Source organism: Saccopteryx leptura, chromosome 5 (assembly GCF_036850995.1).
Source record: "Saccopteryx leptura isolate mSacLep1 chromosome 5, mSacLep1_pri_phased_curated, whole genome shotgun sequence".
Lineage (NCBI taxonomy): Eukaryota > Metazoa > Chordata > Mammalia > Chiroptera > Emballonuridae > Saccopteryx > Saccopteryx leptura.
The window spans coordinates 4,306,633-4,324,481 of NC_089507.1; the positions used below are offsets into that span (position 1 = coordinate 4,306,633).

A 17,849-nucleotide genomic window follows, 5' to 3' on the forward strand; every position below is an offset into this window, starting at 1 on the left:
CCAGTAGCCACGCCAGTGAGACACGGCTGGGCGGAGCCTGGGGAGGCGGTGGCCCTGTGGGCAGGAGACCAGCTCAGGACGACCCCGCAGACCAGCTGGCAGTCGGGGACCCCAGACAGGGCTTTGGGGCCAAATCTTCAGAATAAGAAAGAACCATTGTTTACTTTTCTTGGTGACACCGGGTGTCCTGAGCTTCCCAGCCTGATATCGGTTCTGTGCCTGGAAGCTATTTCTTCTGAGTTTCTCTGTAGGAATGACTTCACCGCGTTTCAGGGTCCCAGTTACTCTGACACTGCCACCAAGCAACAGCTTGGCTAGTGTCAAAACTCTCCCGGGGCCAAAAATCAGCCCCAGTGACGTCTCAGAGTGCCTGTGAGCCTCCTAGCGACATTTTCTGCCACGTGCGTGCAAGTACAAGTGTGTGCATGCGTGTGTACCCGGACACGTATGTGTACACGCAGGCGTGCGGGCATGTCCCTTCTCTGCCTGAAGACGTAACGCGCACACGTCGAGCTGGAGCGTCCTGTTAGGGAGCTGGACTTGTCGTTGCATCTGCCCTCGTCTCCTCCCCCGTCCCAGGTGTCCGGGTCGAGCGTGTCACAGACGGCTCGGGTGCATCTGCTGGTGAACAACACCCAGACGCCGGTGGCGGCCAACCTCTCGGACCTGCTTTTGCTGGACAACGTCACCGGCCTGACCATCAGGGAGTCGATCGGAAACAAGACCTCGGCAGGATTCCAGGCTTTCCGGAGGAAGTTTCTGCAAGGTGATGGCAGGAGTGTGTGCTACGTGAGGGTGGGGGAAGGGCAGACACGCAGAGCACGTGACTGGCCACCGGCACGCTCTTCGACACGTGACATGATCACAGCGGAGTCACAGTGGGGGCGTCAGAAGAGGGGACCACTTCTTAGTATCTGCACCCAACAAGCTGGGTTTGTTACTTAAATTACAGAGAGGTGGGATTTGGGAAAAGGGTTTTTTTTGTTTTGTTTTGTTTTTTGTATTTTTCTGAAGCTGGAAACGGGGAGAGACAGTCAGACAGACTCCCACACGCGCCCGACCAGGATCCACCCGGCACGCCCACCAGGGGTGACACTCTGCCCACCAGGGGGCAATGCTCTGCCCCTCCGGGGCGTCGCTCTGCCGCGACCAGAGCCACTCTAGCGCCTGGGGCAGAGGCCAAGGAGCCATCCCCAGCGCCCGGGCCATCCTTGCTCCAATGGAGCCTCGGCTGCGGGAGGGGAAGAGAGAGACAGAGAGGAAGGGGAGGGGAGGGGTGGAGAAGCAGATGGGCGCTTCTCCTATGTGCCCTGGCCGGGAATCGAACCCGGGACCCCTGCACGCCAGGCCGACGCTCTACCGCTGAGCAACCGGCCAGGGCCAGGTTGTTTTTTTTTTAATGAAATATAGTCATTTTTTTATTATGAAAAATTTCAAACAAAAACAAAGAGCGTGTAGTAAACCCCAGTATGTCCGTCACCCACATGACCCAAATTGCCCTCACTTGGTAAAATGCTGAGCTCGTTCTGAGCTGTGCTGGGTAGAGAAGCGGAGACATCGGAGAGCGTTAGGCTGATCTGTAGCCCCTGTCACACATGAAGGCAGCGTTGGAGGACAGGCGTAGGTGAGATCAGATGTCCCGCGGGTGGACTGGCTGTCACCCTCCGGCCTGGGGGCCGGCGCCCCCCGGCCTGCAGGAGCCGAGCCTCCCACGTTCACTGCTGGAGCCCACTCTCACGAGTAAGACGGGCTGACTGGCAGTGCACGCCCCACAGTACCAGTCAGCTGAGACGACGACCCCGTGAGAAAGGGCAGAGAGAGGCCAGTCCTGTTCTGGGTAGGCTGCCCACTCCCACGGACGGGAACACCAGGGGTGGTGAGGGTGTGTGTCTCTGGAGGTTTGTTCGCCAAACCCACTGGGCTTGTGATTAATCTGGAGGGTGACGCTGGTCCCCTGGGGAAGGGCATCAGCCATGGGTCAGGACTCTGGACAAGCCCTACCCCCTACACCACCTGTCAACTGCCCGCCTGTGTGTGTCCTTCTACGAATGCTGGTGAGTAGAGGAGTTCTATTTTCCTGCCCTGTAAAGGCTTTGGAAATGATTCAGAGTATTACATTATTGAAATAGACTCTATCCCAGGCTGGAAATTCTCCCTGGTCCTAATACCCACTCAAATTACATCCAGCCGTGCTATTCAACCAGGTAAACCATGGGTCTGCAGTATGATTAAAGGACAGCCCTGAGCTGAGTTGCAGAAGGTTCCCCATCAGTGACTGGCCAGCACGTCCCCTTTTGCAAACTCTCAGGGAGACATGAAAATACCAGGAATGAATCTCCTGCAAATTGAAAATCAAATATTGATATATTCAAGTGCAAGAAAAATTAAAATCTGAGACCAAGATTTTAGCCTGTGTACATTTTTAAAAGTCCAAAGTCCAGACTTCTTTTTTTTTTTTGTGTGTGTGTGTGTGTGTGTGTGTGACAGAGACAGAGAGAAGGACAGATAGGGACAGACAGGAAGAGACAGAGACGAGAAGCAGCAATTCTTCGTTGTGGCATCTAAGTTGTCCATTGATTGCTTTCTCATATGTGCCTTGACCGGGGAGTCCTAGCAGACCAAGTGACCCCTCACTTAAGCCAGCGACCTTGGGCTCAAGCTGGTGAGCCTTGCTCCAACCATATGAGCCTACACTAAAGCTGGCGACCTCGGGATTTCGAACCTGAGTCCTCCTCCTCCCAGTCTGATGCTCCATCCACTGCGCCACCACCTGGCCAGGCCAGACCTCTTAAATTAAACGAGACTCCCTTAAACCAGTGTCAGAGCCGCGTCCTGCCAAGGACAGGCATGCTCCGTGCTGACCTCTCCCCAGGGGCGGCTCTGGGCCAGGAGCCGTCTCTCAGGGAAGCATTCCCTTCTTCACTGTGAACGGTCACTTTTTGTAATTAAGCAGTCCAGTGCCAGCGCCAACGAGGGGCCGTGAGGTTGGGGACCCGATAGCAGCCCCTGGTGACCTTCATTCTCCCTCCAGGCTCCGGTCTGCTGCCGCTTGCTGTGCGCATGACCCCGCTGCCTGGAGGTGTCCCAGCGGCAGTTAGTGTCCCCTGTCACCAGGGACCGGATGTCCTGTAGAGGCTCCTTTCCTTCGTTATGTGGATGGGATTGCTGGGAGTCAACACATCCGCTCCGGGGACAGACCCTCCCGAGTCCCGGGCAGTGCTGCCCAGGGGGTGGGGCTGCCAGGTGTGGCAACGCAGGGGCAGAACGGGGCTCCTGGCACCTGCCTACAGTCCCTCCCGGGGGAAAACCGAGAGTGCCGAGAGTGGGCGTGTTGTGCCCACTAACAGGAAGGAGTCCAAAAGGTCCCGCTGCCCAGAGGGCCTGGGGGGCCTCCTCCTTTTTTTTTTTTTTTTTGTATTTTTCTGAAGCTGGAAACGGGGAGGCAGTCAGACAGACTCCTGCATGTACCTGACCGGGATCCACTCAGCATGCCCACCAGGGGGCGATGCTCTGCCCATCTGGGCCGTTGCTCTGTTGCAACCAGAGCCATTCTAGTGCCTGAGGCAGAGGCCATGGAGCCGTCCTCAGCACCTGGGCCATCTTTGCTCCAATGGAGCCTTGGCTGTGGGAGGGGAAGAGAGAGACAGAGAGGAAGGAGAGGGGGAGGGGTGGAGAAGCAGATGGGCGCCTCTCCTGTGTGCCCTGGCCGGGAATCGAACCTGGGACTCCTGCACGCCAGGCCGACGCTCTACCACTGAGCCAACCGGCCAGGGCCCCACCTCCTTCCTTTGATGGCTGGCTGGCTGGCTGGCTGGCTGGGGGGCGGCAGAGCCCCCGTCCTGACTCCCCTGTGCCTTTTCTCTGAGCAGTCGGAGACTCCTTCTCGGTCAGCTACACCGCCTCGCTGGAGGCCGGAGACTTTGGGCGCGGGGAGATCCGGACGCTGCCCGCCCAGCTCACCTTCCAGAGCGCGTCGCCGGTGCGTACTGCCGTGATGCTGTGGTCTGTCTGGTCACTCAGTGCCGAGCAAGGCTGTTTAGAAACATTGACACCCAGGGTACAGTCTGTCCCCACCCCGGTCTCCTTCCCTTCCTCCTTCCTGGGCTGCAGACCAGCTCTTCAGTGCCCTTTAAGCTGCTGTCTGCTTAGACCTGGGGTGTCAGAAGACGGGGAGGAGGGGCGGGGGGAGAGAGGCGCGCTGACAGGGTGCCCCAGTGATGGACCTGGGCGGTCGGCTCTCCTCTCCAGCCTGGCCCGACCCGAGCAGCCAGCAGCCCACCAGGAGGGCATGCTGGAGCTCTTCTCAGGGAGGGAGGCTGCTGTTAGGGCGTCACACACGCCTCTGGGGCAGAAGGACATGTATTCACAGTCCTGACATTTCCCCTGAAGGGACTTTAAGATCCCCCCCAAAGTCACAGGCCCTTCTAGCTCCAGGCACAGCGGGTGGCAAGTACACCGAATGTGACCTCGGGTATCAGAACCCCAAACCTGTTGACCGAGAGGTTTATTCTTTTCCAGAACAGAACACAGCTACAAGCCGCTTTCACCATCGCCGTGGAGGAGAAGGTCGAGGTGAGAGAGGGGACCCACCCTGCCCCCTCCCTGACTCCCCGTGTGTCTCTGGGTGCCTGTGGGGTGGGGTCCTCGTTCTCAGAGCCAGGGAGGGGCGTGCTGCCGGCCCACACCAGGCGGGGGGCCCCGGGCCGTCTGGGGTCCCCGGGGTGGGCTGAGTCTGTGTGGCTAGTTCCCCAGATGCGCCCTCCGTCTGGGCTCGGTTCAGCCTCCCTCCTACCAGCCCCTCAGGGTTTGCTGCCAGGCCAGCGGTGGCCGTGTTCTGTCTTCTGGGACCTCCCCAGAGCTCCGCAGCCCGGGGCAGAGTGCCCCCTGCTGCTCCCCGTGAGCACCCCCCCCCCGGGCAGCCCCCCAGTCCCAGTGCTCACAGCTCCCACGTTTCCTCGGTCACGGAGTCCCCGTGTCACCCCCGCACGCAGCCACACAGCACGTAGCAATGACGTGAGCGAGCGTGTCCTCTTCGCAGTCTTGGGAGAGTCCACTTACGAAACACCCCCAAGGTCACATGGCGAGTGTGTCAGGGTTCCCAGGACCACACGCCAGGTCGATGGCTCGCTGGGACTCGCAGGACGGCGCGTGCGGTCACACCGTGGTTGAGGTGGAAACAGGAAAGGATGCAGGGCAGAGCGGGCAAAGGGGAGAGGCAGGCGGGCGGGCAGAGCTGGAGGACCCGGGACACGCCTAACTCCTCCCCCGCTGAGTCAGACAGCGCGCAGGAAGTGCTGGCCACCGCGGGGTGCCTGTTAGAGACCCAGTGCCAGGGTTCTCACCGGGGCTGGACACACGGGCGCCCTCTGCTGGCACGTCCCGGGTTCCCACGGGGGCTGGACACACGGGCGCCCTCTGCTGGCATGTCCCGGGTTCCCACGGGGGCTGGACACACGGGCGCCCTCTGCTGGCACGTCCCGGGTTCTCACAGGAGGCTGGACACACAGGCGCCCTCTGCTGGCACGTCCCGGGTTCCCACGGGGGCTGGACACACGGGCGCCCTCTGCTGGCACGTCCCGGGTTCCCACAGGGGGCTGGACACACGGGCGCCCTCTGCTGGCACGTCCCGGGTTCCCACGGGGGCTGGACACACGGGCGCCCTCTGCTGGCACGTCCCGGGTTCCCACGGGGGGCTGGACACACGGGCGCCCTCTGCTGGCACGTCCCGGGTTCCCACGGGGGGCTGGACACACGGGCGCCCTCTGCTGGCACGTCCCGGGTTCTCACAGGGGCTGGACACACGGGCGCCCTCTGCTGGCACGTCCCGGGTTCTCACGGGGGCTGGACACACGGGCGCCCTCTGCTGGCACGTCCCGAGGTTCCCACGGGGGCTGGACACACGGGCGCCCTCTGCTGGCACGTCCCGAGGTTCCAGGCCCCAAGCAGGAAAGCAGGAGTTCCACGTAAACCCCGTTGTTCACACTGCAGGGCAGGCACGGCCCGCGCCTCTGACTGGGGGAGGGTGGGCACCCTCCTGGAGCCGGGGGCCCAGACGCCCACCCAGGGCAGCCTCAGAGGGGAGGCCTCTCAGAGGGGAGCAGTCCCGGACCTGCTGTGTGAGCACATTTCTGTGCAGCTCGTAGGTGTTCAGACGGGGATTTGAACCCAGCATTGGCTCCAGAGCCCTGCTGTTGGGCAGTGGCCACACTGCATGTGGCCCTCGCAGGCGGACAGGGAGTGGGGGTGGGGCCCGCAGTGCAGACGGTTCCCCCGGCCGGTCTCTGAGCTCCGGGCGGGGCGCACGTCTGATTCGTCCTCGTGTCCCCCACGACGCCTGACACTGTAAGTGGCGCTCCACAGGTAGCTGTCCCCCCTGATCGAGCTGATCGTCCTAATGGCGGGGCTCACCTGTCCGTGGAGGAGGTGACTGGTCGTTGCCTGCCTGTAATGAAAGTCAGAGGACGTTCATTTAATCAGCATGTGTGAGCCTTCCTCCGCGGCCCGGACTCTCCTGGGGCTGAAGGTGAGCCACACGCAGGTCGTAGGGCTGCCTCCAGCCCACACGTGCCTCAGGAGACACAGGAGCAGGTATCCCGCCGGACGGCAGACCCACGGGCACAGGCGTGGCAATGAGTGACAGGTGGGAGCCAGGGGACCTCGGGCTGCAGACCTCCTTCAAGGCGGTAGCCATCGAATGGGAAGCCACAGCAGACGTACGTGGTGGGCCTGCACACGTGCGTTGGGGGTTCAGCATGCTCTCAGGTCCGAAGGCCTGGCTTTGAGCCCCGCCCCTCCACTGACTGACTGTATGTGAACTTGTGCACGGTGCTCACCTTCCCGGGCCTCAGTGTCCCAGCTGTGAGATGAGAGTAATGATAGCACCCGTTTCACAGGGTGCTTGTCGGAGTGGAGGTGGGGGTGCCCGTGCGGCACTGAGCACAGTGCCGGCGTTTGTGGGTGCTCAGTAACTGTGACGTACGCACACAGACGACACCCTCTGCAAGTGTTCTGTGATAATCCCGAACGAATGCGAGGGGTCAGGGTCTCAAGCTCCAGTGCCCACGGGGCCATGCGGGTCTGTAAGGGTGTGAGTCTGGCCCCTGAAAGAGTCTGGGGCATGGGGGAGTCTTGGGCAGCCCAGAGACTCAGATCGCCCATCGCTCCACCCCTCCACACACACTGAGACACTCAGTGAGGATAAAAAAAAGGCCAAAAGATGCACAACAGCTATCACTGAGTTTTTGAGGTTGTGAACTAGAGCTCGTGGGCACTGTGGATACTGACAGGAAAAAAAGAGCTGTAGTGGGTTGGCTGGATGGCAGGCTTCCTGGAGGAGGTGAGAATGCAGTTGGACCTTAAAGGAGGGAATTTGTTAAAGAGAGTGGAGGGATGTTTTAAAATATGCTGCTGGAAATGTGACTTCAGGCCACGCCAGTTTGTTGGTTGGGTGTGAACCAAGGTCTCCCAGGCAGAGGCACAGTGCCCAGCACCACTGAGACTCACGTAGGGGTGAGGCGAGGTGCCTGCCCAGAAGCCTGTGTTCCGGCAGGGCTGCCGTGGGTGCCTGTGAAGAGAGAGAGCGTCCTCTGCTGGGGCAGTGCGGCAGGGCCGGAGCTCGGCCGTGGGGACAGGGGCTCCCCTGACATCTTCATCGAGCAGTTGGAAAACACGGAGTTAAGACACGAAGCAGCTCACTGCGTGAACTGGGCTCTTGAAAGAGGCCCCGTTGTCTCCTTCGATTCCTGCTGCTTTCTACTTTCCTGAGGGTGACACTGGCATGTCAGCCCAGGAAAAGGGGGGCCCCGGGAAGCGGCTTCCATTTCCTCTTTCTCTCCTTCTGTGTCCCGGATCCAGACTCTCTGAAAGGAAAGAGGTCACGCCAGACCGCGCGGGATACTGAGTGCTGGACACTGAGTGCTGGACACTGAGTGCGGGACACTGAGTGCTGGTGTTCAGACCGTGCGGGACACTGAGTGCTGGCGTTCAGACCGTGCGGGACACTGAGTGCTGGAGTTCAGACCGTGCGGGACACTGAGTGCTGGTGTTCAGACCACACGGGACACTGAGTGCTGGTGTTCAGACCGCGTGGGACACTGAGTGCTGGTGTTCAGACCGCGTGGGACACTGAGTGCGGGACACTGAGTGCTGGTGTTCAGACCACACGGGACACTGAGTGCTGGCGTTCAGACCATGCGGGACACTGAGTGCTGGCGTTCAGACCACGCAGGACACTGAGTGCTGGACACTGAGTGCTGGCGTTCAGACCGTGCGGGACACTGAGTGCTGGACACTGAGTGCTGGCGTTCAGACCGTGCAGGACGTCACCACGGCGTCTTGTGTTCACACCTGTGCCCGTGGGAGGGCCGGGCGCCAACCTCACAGAGAACAGGGTCTCGGGTCGAAGCCGGAGACAGACAGCAGTCCTGATGTCACCAGATCCTGGACAGTGCAGCTCCAATAGGAATTCTGGTGGCATTTGGGGTGGGGGAGGTGGGATGTGGTCCAAGCCATCGAAGTCCCACCTGAAAAAATATAAATTTATGAAACTAGATGAGAGGAAGTTGAAAATGAAGAGTAAGGTTGGTGGATTTGTCAGAGTACATACCAAAGAGTTATAAAGCAATGATAAGGTTGTATTTGACTCCTACAAGAAAACTCGGGCCCGTGGGAGAAAATAGACTGTCTACACACATACAGGTAATAAAGCGGTATTTCAAATCAATAGAGAAAAATACCGTTCATAAATTTCGGGGCAGCTGACTGGATCTTTTGGAAGAAAATTAAAGATGAATTTCCTCATCAGATGAGTATCTAAATATATTGAAAACAGTTTGTGAAAAGTAAGCATAGGTTAATATTATATGACAGGAAGAAAGCCATGAAGAAAACCCAGGAACTTGAGGACACAAATAGTCGAAAACTTTACAGCTAAAAACAACATCAAGAAAGGCAAGCGACAAACTTGGGAAAATATTCATAACACACATAAAAAAGATTTAATGTCTTTAACATAGAAAAAGGCCCTATTAATAAGAAAAAGGATGCCTTGATGGGTAGCTCTGTGTAATATGAGAATGGCTCCAACACGAGGATTTACGACCTGTGTGCTGTAGCCTCATGGGGGGGACCATGTCCTGAGGCTTTGAGTTGAGCTCGGAGACCTGGAGGGGTGAGTCCTGTCTGCCTGCTCTGGCTTGGATCGCTGCGCCGGCCTCCTACCTGCCACGTGCTGCCTACCTCCAGCCCTCGTCCTCTCTGTAGTGACCTTCCTGGAACAGACCTGCTGGTGTTCTGTCCTGGAGGGGCTCCCCGTTGCCTCCTGGATGAAGACCCCGGTGCCTCGGGCCGGTTGGCCTCTGCTGTCTCCGGGTGCCACTGGGTCCACTTTCCACATCTCTCCGGTCTTGAACATGCTGTCCTTTGCTTCCCTGTCCTTGGCTCAACTCCTAGCTGTTCTGCATATCACGACCAGTGTCCCCTCTGTGGTCCCTGAGCCTCCCCCAGTCATGCTGGTGATCCTATGACATTGGGACAACTGATGGACCCTGTCACTCTGTGACACGGAGGTTATTTTCTTGGTTGGCACTTAATACATATTTTGTGGATGTCAGAATAGGTTTTTCACCCTGGAAGAGACTTTGAAGATTATCTATAGTAGTTTCACTTCCTCGTTTGAGAGGGGATCAACTCTGGTCCAGAGCTGCTCCGGGAACTGGCCGAGGTCCTGACGCCCGATGCCCGCCCTGAAGACCCGGACCACGCTGTGTGATGGTCCTCTCAGCCACCCAGTTGCCTCCACCTGCGATCATCCGGAAGCTCTCACTCTGGCTGGAATCCTCAGCTGGGAAAGCCAGAGTCTCTGTCCTCAGCCGTTCCTCGGTGGCCGTGGTACCAGGGCCGGCAAGTCCCTGCCTCCCCGGCTGCTTGGATCTTTTTTTTTTTTTTTACAGGAACAGAGAGAGAGTCAGAGAGAGGGATAGACAGGGACAGAGAGACAGGAACAGAGAGAGATGAGAAGTATCAATCATCAGCTTTTCGTTGCGACACCTTAGTTGATCATTGATTGCTTTCTCATATGTGCCTTGACCGCGGGCCTTCAGCAGACTGAGTAACCCCTTGCTCGAGCCAGTGACCTTGGGTCCAAACTGGTGAGCTTTTCTTGCTCAAGCCAGATGACCCTGCGCTCAAGCTGGTGACCTTGGGGTCTCGAACCTGGGTCCTCCGCATCCCAGTCCAATGCTCTATCCACTGCACCACCGCCTGGTCAGGCCCAGCTGCTTGGATCTTTAACTCAAAGTGCAGCATCTCTTCTAGAGAAATCATTCTGGATGGGTTTCCCCTTTCAGTCGAACTTTTTCTGTGTTTGGAGGGGGGTGGGCGGGTAGGATTTAACATATGTCCATTGTGGGTGTTTTCTTTCTTCACCAAATAAGAGAGATGAGAGAGAGAAAGTTGGGACAATAAAGTAACCTCACCTCAGAATCCCACCGCCAGAGAGAAGCGTTGCTGTAGCGTGGGCTTCTTGCCTGCCACGCGTTTATGACTGTTCATTACACAATTGAAGTCAAGCTGTGTACACAGCCCTTGCTCCTGCTCTTGTGGCTGGTGTTGCATTTGTAGTATTGAAAGCATCCCTTGTGGGAGGCCTTTCCCTCAAGCCTCACTCTCCACAAGTGCGGCGATGGGGCGCATCGAAGGAGTCTGCCAGCGCCTCATGCGTGATCAGAGGGGCGGTAATCTCAGCTGGTTCTCTTCCAGAGATGAGGAGGACCGTTAGCGAGGACTCGGGCACGAGGAAGCCGGGGTCCCTGGGCCACTGCCTTCCCTTCCTTCTTAGATAATGCAGTTTAAGGTAACTAGGCTCTTTGAAATGATTATCGGTGGATTTTGGCTGCAAGATTTTCTTTTCTTTTTTTTTAAATTGACTGATGTTAGAGAGACAGAAAGGAAGTGGGGGAGGGCGTAAAAAAGAGAGAGAGAGGAAGAGAGAGAGAAGCATTCATTCGTTGTTCCACTTAGTTGTAGAACATTCATTGGTCGCTTCCCATATGTGCCCTGACCCCGGGGGGTCGACCCCTCAACCTTGGTGTTTTGGGATGACCCTCTGACTGCCTGAGCTAACCGGCCGGGGCCAGCTGCAAGATTTTCAGGGAAAATTTCAAAAGCATGATTAACTTGGGGCCGATTTCCAGGGAGGTAAGCTGCCTCCGTGGTCACTTGGCCTTCTCTGTGTGTGTGTCTGTTTCCGTCTGGGGACACAGTCAGTGGATTTAGGGGGAAGCCCTCCCCCCATTCACTATGACTTCATAGTAACTTGGTTATGTCTGCAAAGACCTTATTTCCAAATATGGTCACATTCGTAGGTGCTGGGGGTTAAGGCTCTACCATATCTTTTCAGAGGCCACAGTTCAACCCACTACATGCCCCCGAGCCCGGGACCGGCATGTTGTTGGGGGTCAAGTATCACCAATTCCCTTCTCCTTCCCACTCTTCCTCCTAACGCTGCAGAAGAGGTTCTGGGAGAGGCAGCCTTGGACACAGACAGCTGAGGCATAGCCCCTCTGTTCTCTGTGGACACAGGTCTTTTGGGTTTTTTTGTCTCCTTTCCATCAGTATTTTAATGAAACTTCTGTGCAATGCTCGTCATATGTGCCCAGTTGATTGATTTCCTTCTTATCTGGTAGGTGCATAAAGCAGAGTGCCAGGGGCTCTATCCAGCACAAATGGGGAACTTGCATTTCATTCGGGTGCTCGTCAGCATGTGAGATTTAGCGTCAGGAGGGTGTTCGAGTGTGGGGGCCGCATTGCCTCCCCAATAGCAGCCTCCGTGGACAGAGGCCGGGTCATCCGAGGCGAGCCGCATGTGACGTCACACTTCGATTTGGGTTCCAGTAAAGCCGCCCGGACGGAAGCTCCTGCTTCTGACTTCCCTGGGCTTTGACTCTCCAGAAGGTCAGGTTGACCTTGTGGGTCTGTCCGAAGTATTGAAGCTTGATCACAGTCCATGTTGTGATCCCAGGAGTGAGAACTGGGTTAGTTGATCTTCCAGCAATTAAAATCCATGTAATGCTCCCGCCATCTGGAGCCACTTTTAAATAAAACTCGATGTCCCAGCTGGTTTCTGCAGAAGCAGGGGCCGAGACAGAGTTCAGGGTGGGACATATTCACCAGGATGCAGGACATCGTCAACACAGCACGCCTGAGGCCACCTTCCTCTGAACGGCTGGCTCGCGCGGCTGGCCGCTGGGCTTCCGTCTGGGAACGTGGATTTCCGGAGGGTTCCCACCGCCCCTGGAGCTGATTGGAGTGGCTCACTGTGCCTACACTGCTTCTGTAAACAATATATTTAATGCTGAATATCTGCGTTCCTCCTGGGTGTCAGGGATGTTGGTACATGCCAGGCAGAGAGCGCCCAAGTGGCCATTCCTGGATTAAAATTCTGGGCCCTGAGTCTCTGATGAGCTTTGCTGGTGGATGACACTTCGTGAGAGCTGCCCCGTCCATTGCTCAGGGAATGAAACACGGCCGTGGGAGTCTGGTGGGCGCGGACTCTGGCAGCTCGCTCTTGGTCTGTACCGGTTCAACGTCCCTCTCCGCCTCCTCCCCCCGTGCCCTTCCCCTGGCTGACTTTGCTTTGACTCTTCTTGCTCTAATAAGTCATAGCTGTGAGTGTGTCTGCAGGCTGAGCCCTGTGAGTCCTCTTAGTGACTCGTCAAACCCAGGGCGGTGGTGGGGTCCCCACCCACCCAGTCCGCGGTCACCAGTGCGAGGGAGGAGGAGGAGGAACAGGACTGGACAGAGGAAGAAGTCGCCCTGTGCCCCGGGCTGACGGAACCTCACCTTCCCCTGGCAGGGACCTCTGGACTGGGTGTTGCCTGGCTGACCAGCCCTCACAGGGCCAAGAAGACCGGTCATTATGCCCCTGCCGTGCCGTTACCGGACAGATGTGAGCTGTCCCGGGCAGGGCAGGACCTCAGGCGAGGGGGCTCTCTGCGGATGATCGAGACCTTGAGCCTGGCAGTCTACTGACCACACTGCCCATAGTGGGGCACCAAGTTCTGTTTTAAGGGGAGATTTGGATGGTACCTCTTAGCTACCAAGCTCACCCTTAAAAGAATATTTAGTATTCCAATTTTTGTCTCCTGATGATACAAGTAATACGTGCCCCCTGGAGGGACCTCAGACAGCACAGAAAGAAAGAGAAAATTCATCGGGTCACCACAGTCAGCACAGTCCAGGAGGGTCTCCTCGCTGGTTACCTACTGGTGTGTGCGCACAGTTACTGTGTTCACTTTGGTGAAATTGGCACTTTACTGTGTAGACAGTTTTGTATCTGCCTTGAAAAGGTTACATTAGGATATAAGCATTTGTTAACATCACTAAAAATGCAACACACGAAAACTGGTTGCGCTTTGATACACTAGCAATGAGCAATACAAACAGGAAATGACAAAAGCAGTATCATTTACTCTCCACCATCAAAGAGTGTAAGCTACTTAGCGCTGAGTTTAAGCAGGAGGAGAAAGACTGTCTGGTGCCCAGGACACCACAAAGCACGGCTGACCAAGGTTAAAGAAGACAGGAGTCAACGCAGAGCCCCTTCTCCATGGACCGGGAGACCTCACCTGGTTAGGATCTAACGATGTGGGAACCGATCTCCACATGCTGAAGGATGAAGTAGGCCCTTACCTTTCAGCATATACGTACAAAAATTATCTCGAAACAGACGAAAGACAACTGTAAAATCTAAAGCTATAAATCTCTTTAGAGTCAATGCAATTCAGAGTCAATGCAATTTCTGTCAGAATCTCAATGGCCTCGTTTTGTAGAAATAGAAAAAAAAAATCCTGAAATTTGTCGCGGGGACAATGAACTACTCGGAGACCAGATAAACTGCTGCAAGGGGCTGAGGGAGGCAACGGCCCTGGTCCGCAGACCGAGGACAGAAGCCCCGCCCCCGCCTCACTCGGATATTTATTAGCCACTACAAGCAACTCAAGGAAGCAGGCAGAAGACGTTTGCAGGGGGGTAAAGGGCAGGGAACATGCTGACTCCTAATCTCTGTTCTGTGAGCCTAAATATTTCTTGTTGCAGATTCTTATCCTGCTGTTTTTTTAATTTTTAAAAAAAAATTTTTAAAAAAATAGGGGGGAGGAGCAGGAAGCATCAACTCCCATATGTGCCTTGACCGGGCAGGCCCAGGGTTTTGAACCGGCGACCTCAGCATTCCAGGTTGACGTTTTAGCCACTGCGCCACCACAGGTCAGGCTTATCCTGCTGTTTTGCTGTTTCCAGCATGCATTGTCTCCAGTACAGGGTCAGAGAGGCCCCCGGACTCTCGTCCACTCAGGGCTTTTGCCCGAGACTGCCTCACTGTCTCTAAGTGTTATTCTAACTCTGCATATTTTCATAACATATTCCTAGAAAAGATTCATACGGACTCTCCAGGAACTCTAGACTGCCAAAAACGATCTAAAAAGAAAAACCCAACCAAACAAACAAAAAAACAAAGCTGGAGGTGTCATATGTCCTGATTTCAAAACATACCACAAAGCTGCTGTCATCAAAACAGTGTGGTATGGGCATACAGACAGACATGGCCCAACGGAATAGCCTCACAAGCCCAGGTATAAACCTCAAGCGTATGGTCAAATGATTTTCAACAAGTGGGACAAGACCATTCAATGGGGGAAGGACAGTCATTTCAACAGATGATGTGGAAGCCGATCTCCACATGCTGCAGGACGAAGCTGGCCCTTACCTGTCAGCAGACACGTACAAAAATTAACTCGAAATAGACGAGAGACAACTGTGAAATCTAAAGCTATAAATCTCTTAGAAGGAAACAGGAGAAGCCTCGTGACATCGGACTGGCAGTGATCTCTTGGTGATGACAGCAACAGCACAGGCAGCAAGAGAAAAGGCCGAGATGCTGGACTTCTCTCCGGGGAGCCGGCTAGTCAGCGGCAAGCTGGGCTCAAGCCCTCTGGGTCCCCCCTGCCCCGTCCTCCTGCTGTGAGTGAGTTATAACTCAACTTGAAAGAGATCAATTGTGACCCTGTCGGTCTTCTTGTCCCCTTAGGTTCTACCAAACCACGGCCTTCATGCAGCTGGGTTCTTCTTGGCCTTCGTCGTGTCCCTCGTGCTGACCTGGGTCACACTTTACTTCCTGGCGCGATACCAGTGTTTGCAGGGAAGCCTGCTCGCCGGACGCCAGGTGAGTCTCCACGTGTACCCTCGTTCCGGAGGGATGTTCGATGGGTGGCAGGTGTGAAGTTGAAGTTTATCTGGATGGACGTCGGAATCCCCTGGGGACCTATGGACAAACGCCGGTGTCCACACCCACCTCCCGAGACTATTTGGGTTGTCCCTTGATGTGTCCCAGCATTAGTCATTTTTAAAAGCTCCCTGGATGAGTCTAGCAAATGTCCAGTGTTGAGAACCCTACCGTCTAGCTGCGTAAGTTAGTGCCCACCTGTGTGGCCATCTGCGTCGTCTCGCCACACCCTAACCCCGGTTCTGTTCCACACTCCCTGCTGCCATGTCTCTGGAGACTTGCTGCATCCTCCGGGGCAAGCCGGCACTCCCTGGCACGGCTCACAGAGCCCCCGGGGTCCTGCCTCTGCCCACCTCTCCTGCCACCTCCCGCCTCATGCCACTGTGTCCCCTCCCCCCAATGATGTGGCATTCTCTGGGAGTGCTAAGCTCTCCACACTCACTCCAAACGCTTCTTTGGTTCCCTCTCTGCTCTTCGATGAGCATAATTTTGACCCATCCTTTAAGACTCAGCCTGGGCCTGTCTGTCCCTGGAAGTAGTCACTGGCCACTACCTGGCTGACCGAGGGGCTTCTCTCTGCATTTCCCTGCCGGGTTCTGTAGACCCCACTCAGCACTTCACCTAATTTGTTGGGCTCCTCTGTGAACTCCTCAGGCTCCGTATTTCTGTCTTGGTCTGAGTGCCCCATAAGCACATCCTGAGACCAGGATCCAAATGCAGGTAGTTCACATGGGAAATTACCCCAGGGAATAATGGTGAGGGCTGGAGGAGCAAGGTGGGAAGGGAAGGCAGCCAATCACATTACCCATGTGGGCACCCGGAGCTTTATTATGCTCGGGAACTCTGGGGACGGGGAAGTGAACCTCCAAGTCGTCCACCTGAGCGGAGAAGGAGCTGGGGTATTCGTCCACCAAGTCCCCTTGGTTGAGGACAAAGGGGAGGAGGTCCAAGATGAAGGATGACATTTCCCAGGCATGGCCTCTGAAGGCCAGCAAAAGCCTTCAGGGAAGGAAGTGTAGGTATTGGCTAGTGGATCTTGGTGGGCACTGCAGTGGCAAGGGCGAGGGACTGGGCAGAAGACAGATGGTGTCTGCTGTAGTCCTCATTACCCAGTATGGAGCCTGGTGCTGAAAAGGCACTCAGTACATGTGTGAAGGAATGAATGGGGTCTCGGCCAATCAGGCACTTCTACCTCACAGTTCTGTATTCTAGTCAGAAACCTGCCAGATCCTTGATGTTGAAGTTTGTCTGCCAACTGTAATTTTCCTCTGTATATGGCGATGATGGTGGTGATGGTGATGTTGGAGGTATGATAGTAGTGATGATGGTGATGTTGGTGGTGATGGTGGTGGTGATGATGGTCATGATAGTGGTGGAGGTGATGATGGTGGTGATGGTGGTGGTGATGGTGGTGGAGGTGATGATGGTGGTGATGGTGGTGATGATGGTGATGTTGGAGATAATGATAGTAATGATGATGGTGGTGATGGTGATGTTGGAGGTGATGACAGTGATGATGGTGGTGATGGTGATGGTGGTGGTGATGGTGGTGGTGATGAAGGTGGTGATGATGATGATGATAGTGGTCATGGTGATGTTGGGGGTGATGATAGTGGTGATGGTGGTGGTGATGGTAGTGATGTGATGGTGATGATGGTGATGGTGGTGGTGCTGATGATGGTGATGATGGTGGTGGTGATGGTGGTGATGGTGATGTTGATGTGATGGTGATGATGGTGATGTTGGTGGTGATGTGATGGTGATGATGGTGATGGTAGTGGTGGTGCTGATGATGGTGATGATGGTGGTGGTGATGGTGGTCATGTGATGGTGATGATAGTGATGGTGATGATGATGGTCATGATAGTGGTGGAGGTGATGATGGTGGTGGTGGTGATATTGGTGATGTGATGGTGATGATGGTGGTGGTGATGATGGTCATGATAGTGGTGGAGGTGATGATGGTGGTGGTGGTGATGTTGGTGATGTGATGGTGATGTTGGTGATGTGATGGTGGTGATGGTGATGATGGTGGTGATGATGGTGGTATTAGGGAAAGCAGGACAGCAACTCCACGGGTAAGATGATCTTGGTGGGACTGCTGCCAGAGGCACTGCCGGGGGTTAGCATTTGTTCAGGGCCATGGAGGGCTGGAGCTGCTGTGACTGCCACCCAGAGGCCCACCGACTTGGAGGAACATGTGTCATCTTTCTCCCTCTTTACGTTGGGGAAACTGACACACATGAAGTTAAACAACTTGCTTCAAAAGTGGCTGATTATGGGCTAGGACCTGACTTCTGATGGCCCCTCTCTCTGGAGGCTGGAAGGCCTGTGCCCTGGTTCATTCTGTTTCTGCTTCCTAGAGAAGAGAATCGTCATTTCAGAGTGAGGTCAATCGCAATCTCCTTGGCAGGCGAAAGTGAGGAAGAGAAAAACCAGACATTCTCCTTACTCTCCCAAAGCTGTTATCAACCACAGAACAAAGCTCACCCTTCACTTTGATGAAGGGCAGGAATCATTTCCTGGAGGTGAAAGGCTGATCATTACAACTGCAGAGAGGAAGCAAAGTGGG

At 55.6% G+C, this 17,849-nt stretch overlaps 1 protein-coding gene across 2 annotated transcripts in view; it reads left to right on the forward strand.

The window, feature by feature from the left end:
- The window catches only part of EVC2 (EvC ciliary complex subunit 2), an 84,978-nt gene that overhangs the window by 6,426 nt on the left and 60,703 nt on the right, over positions 1–17,849 (forward strand). For both annotated transcript variants that reach the window (XM_066385204.1, XM_066385205.1), the window contains exons 3-6: positions 580–766; positions 3,870–3,979; positions 4,519–4,572; positions 15,083–15,217. In XM_066385204.1, the coding sequence (XP_066241301.1) occupies positions 580–766; positions 3,870–3,979; positions 4,519–4,572; positions 15,083–15,217 (486 nt within the window). The remainder of the gene's footprint in view (positions 1–579; positions 767–3,869; positions 3,980–4,518; positions 4,573–15,082; positions 15,218–17,849) is intronic.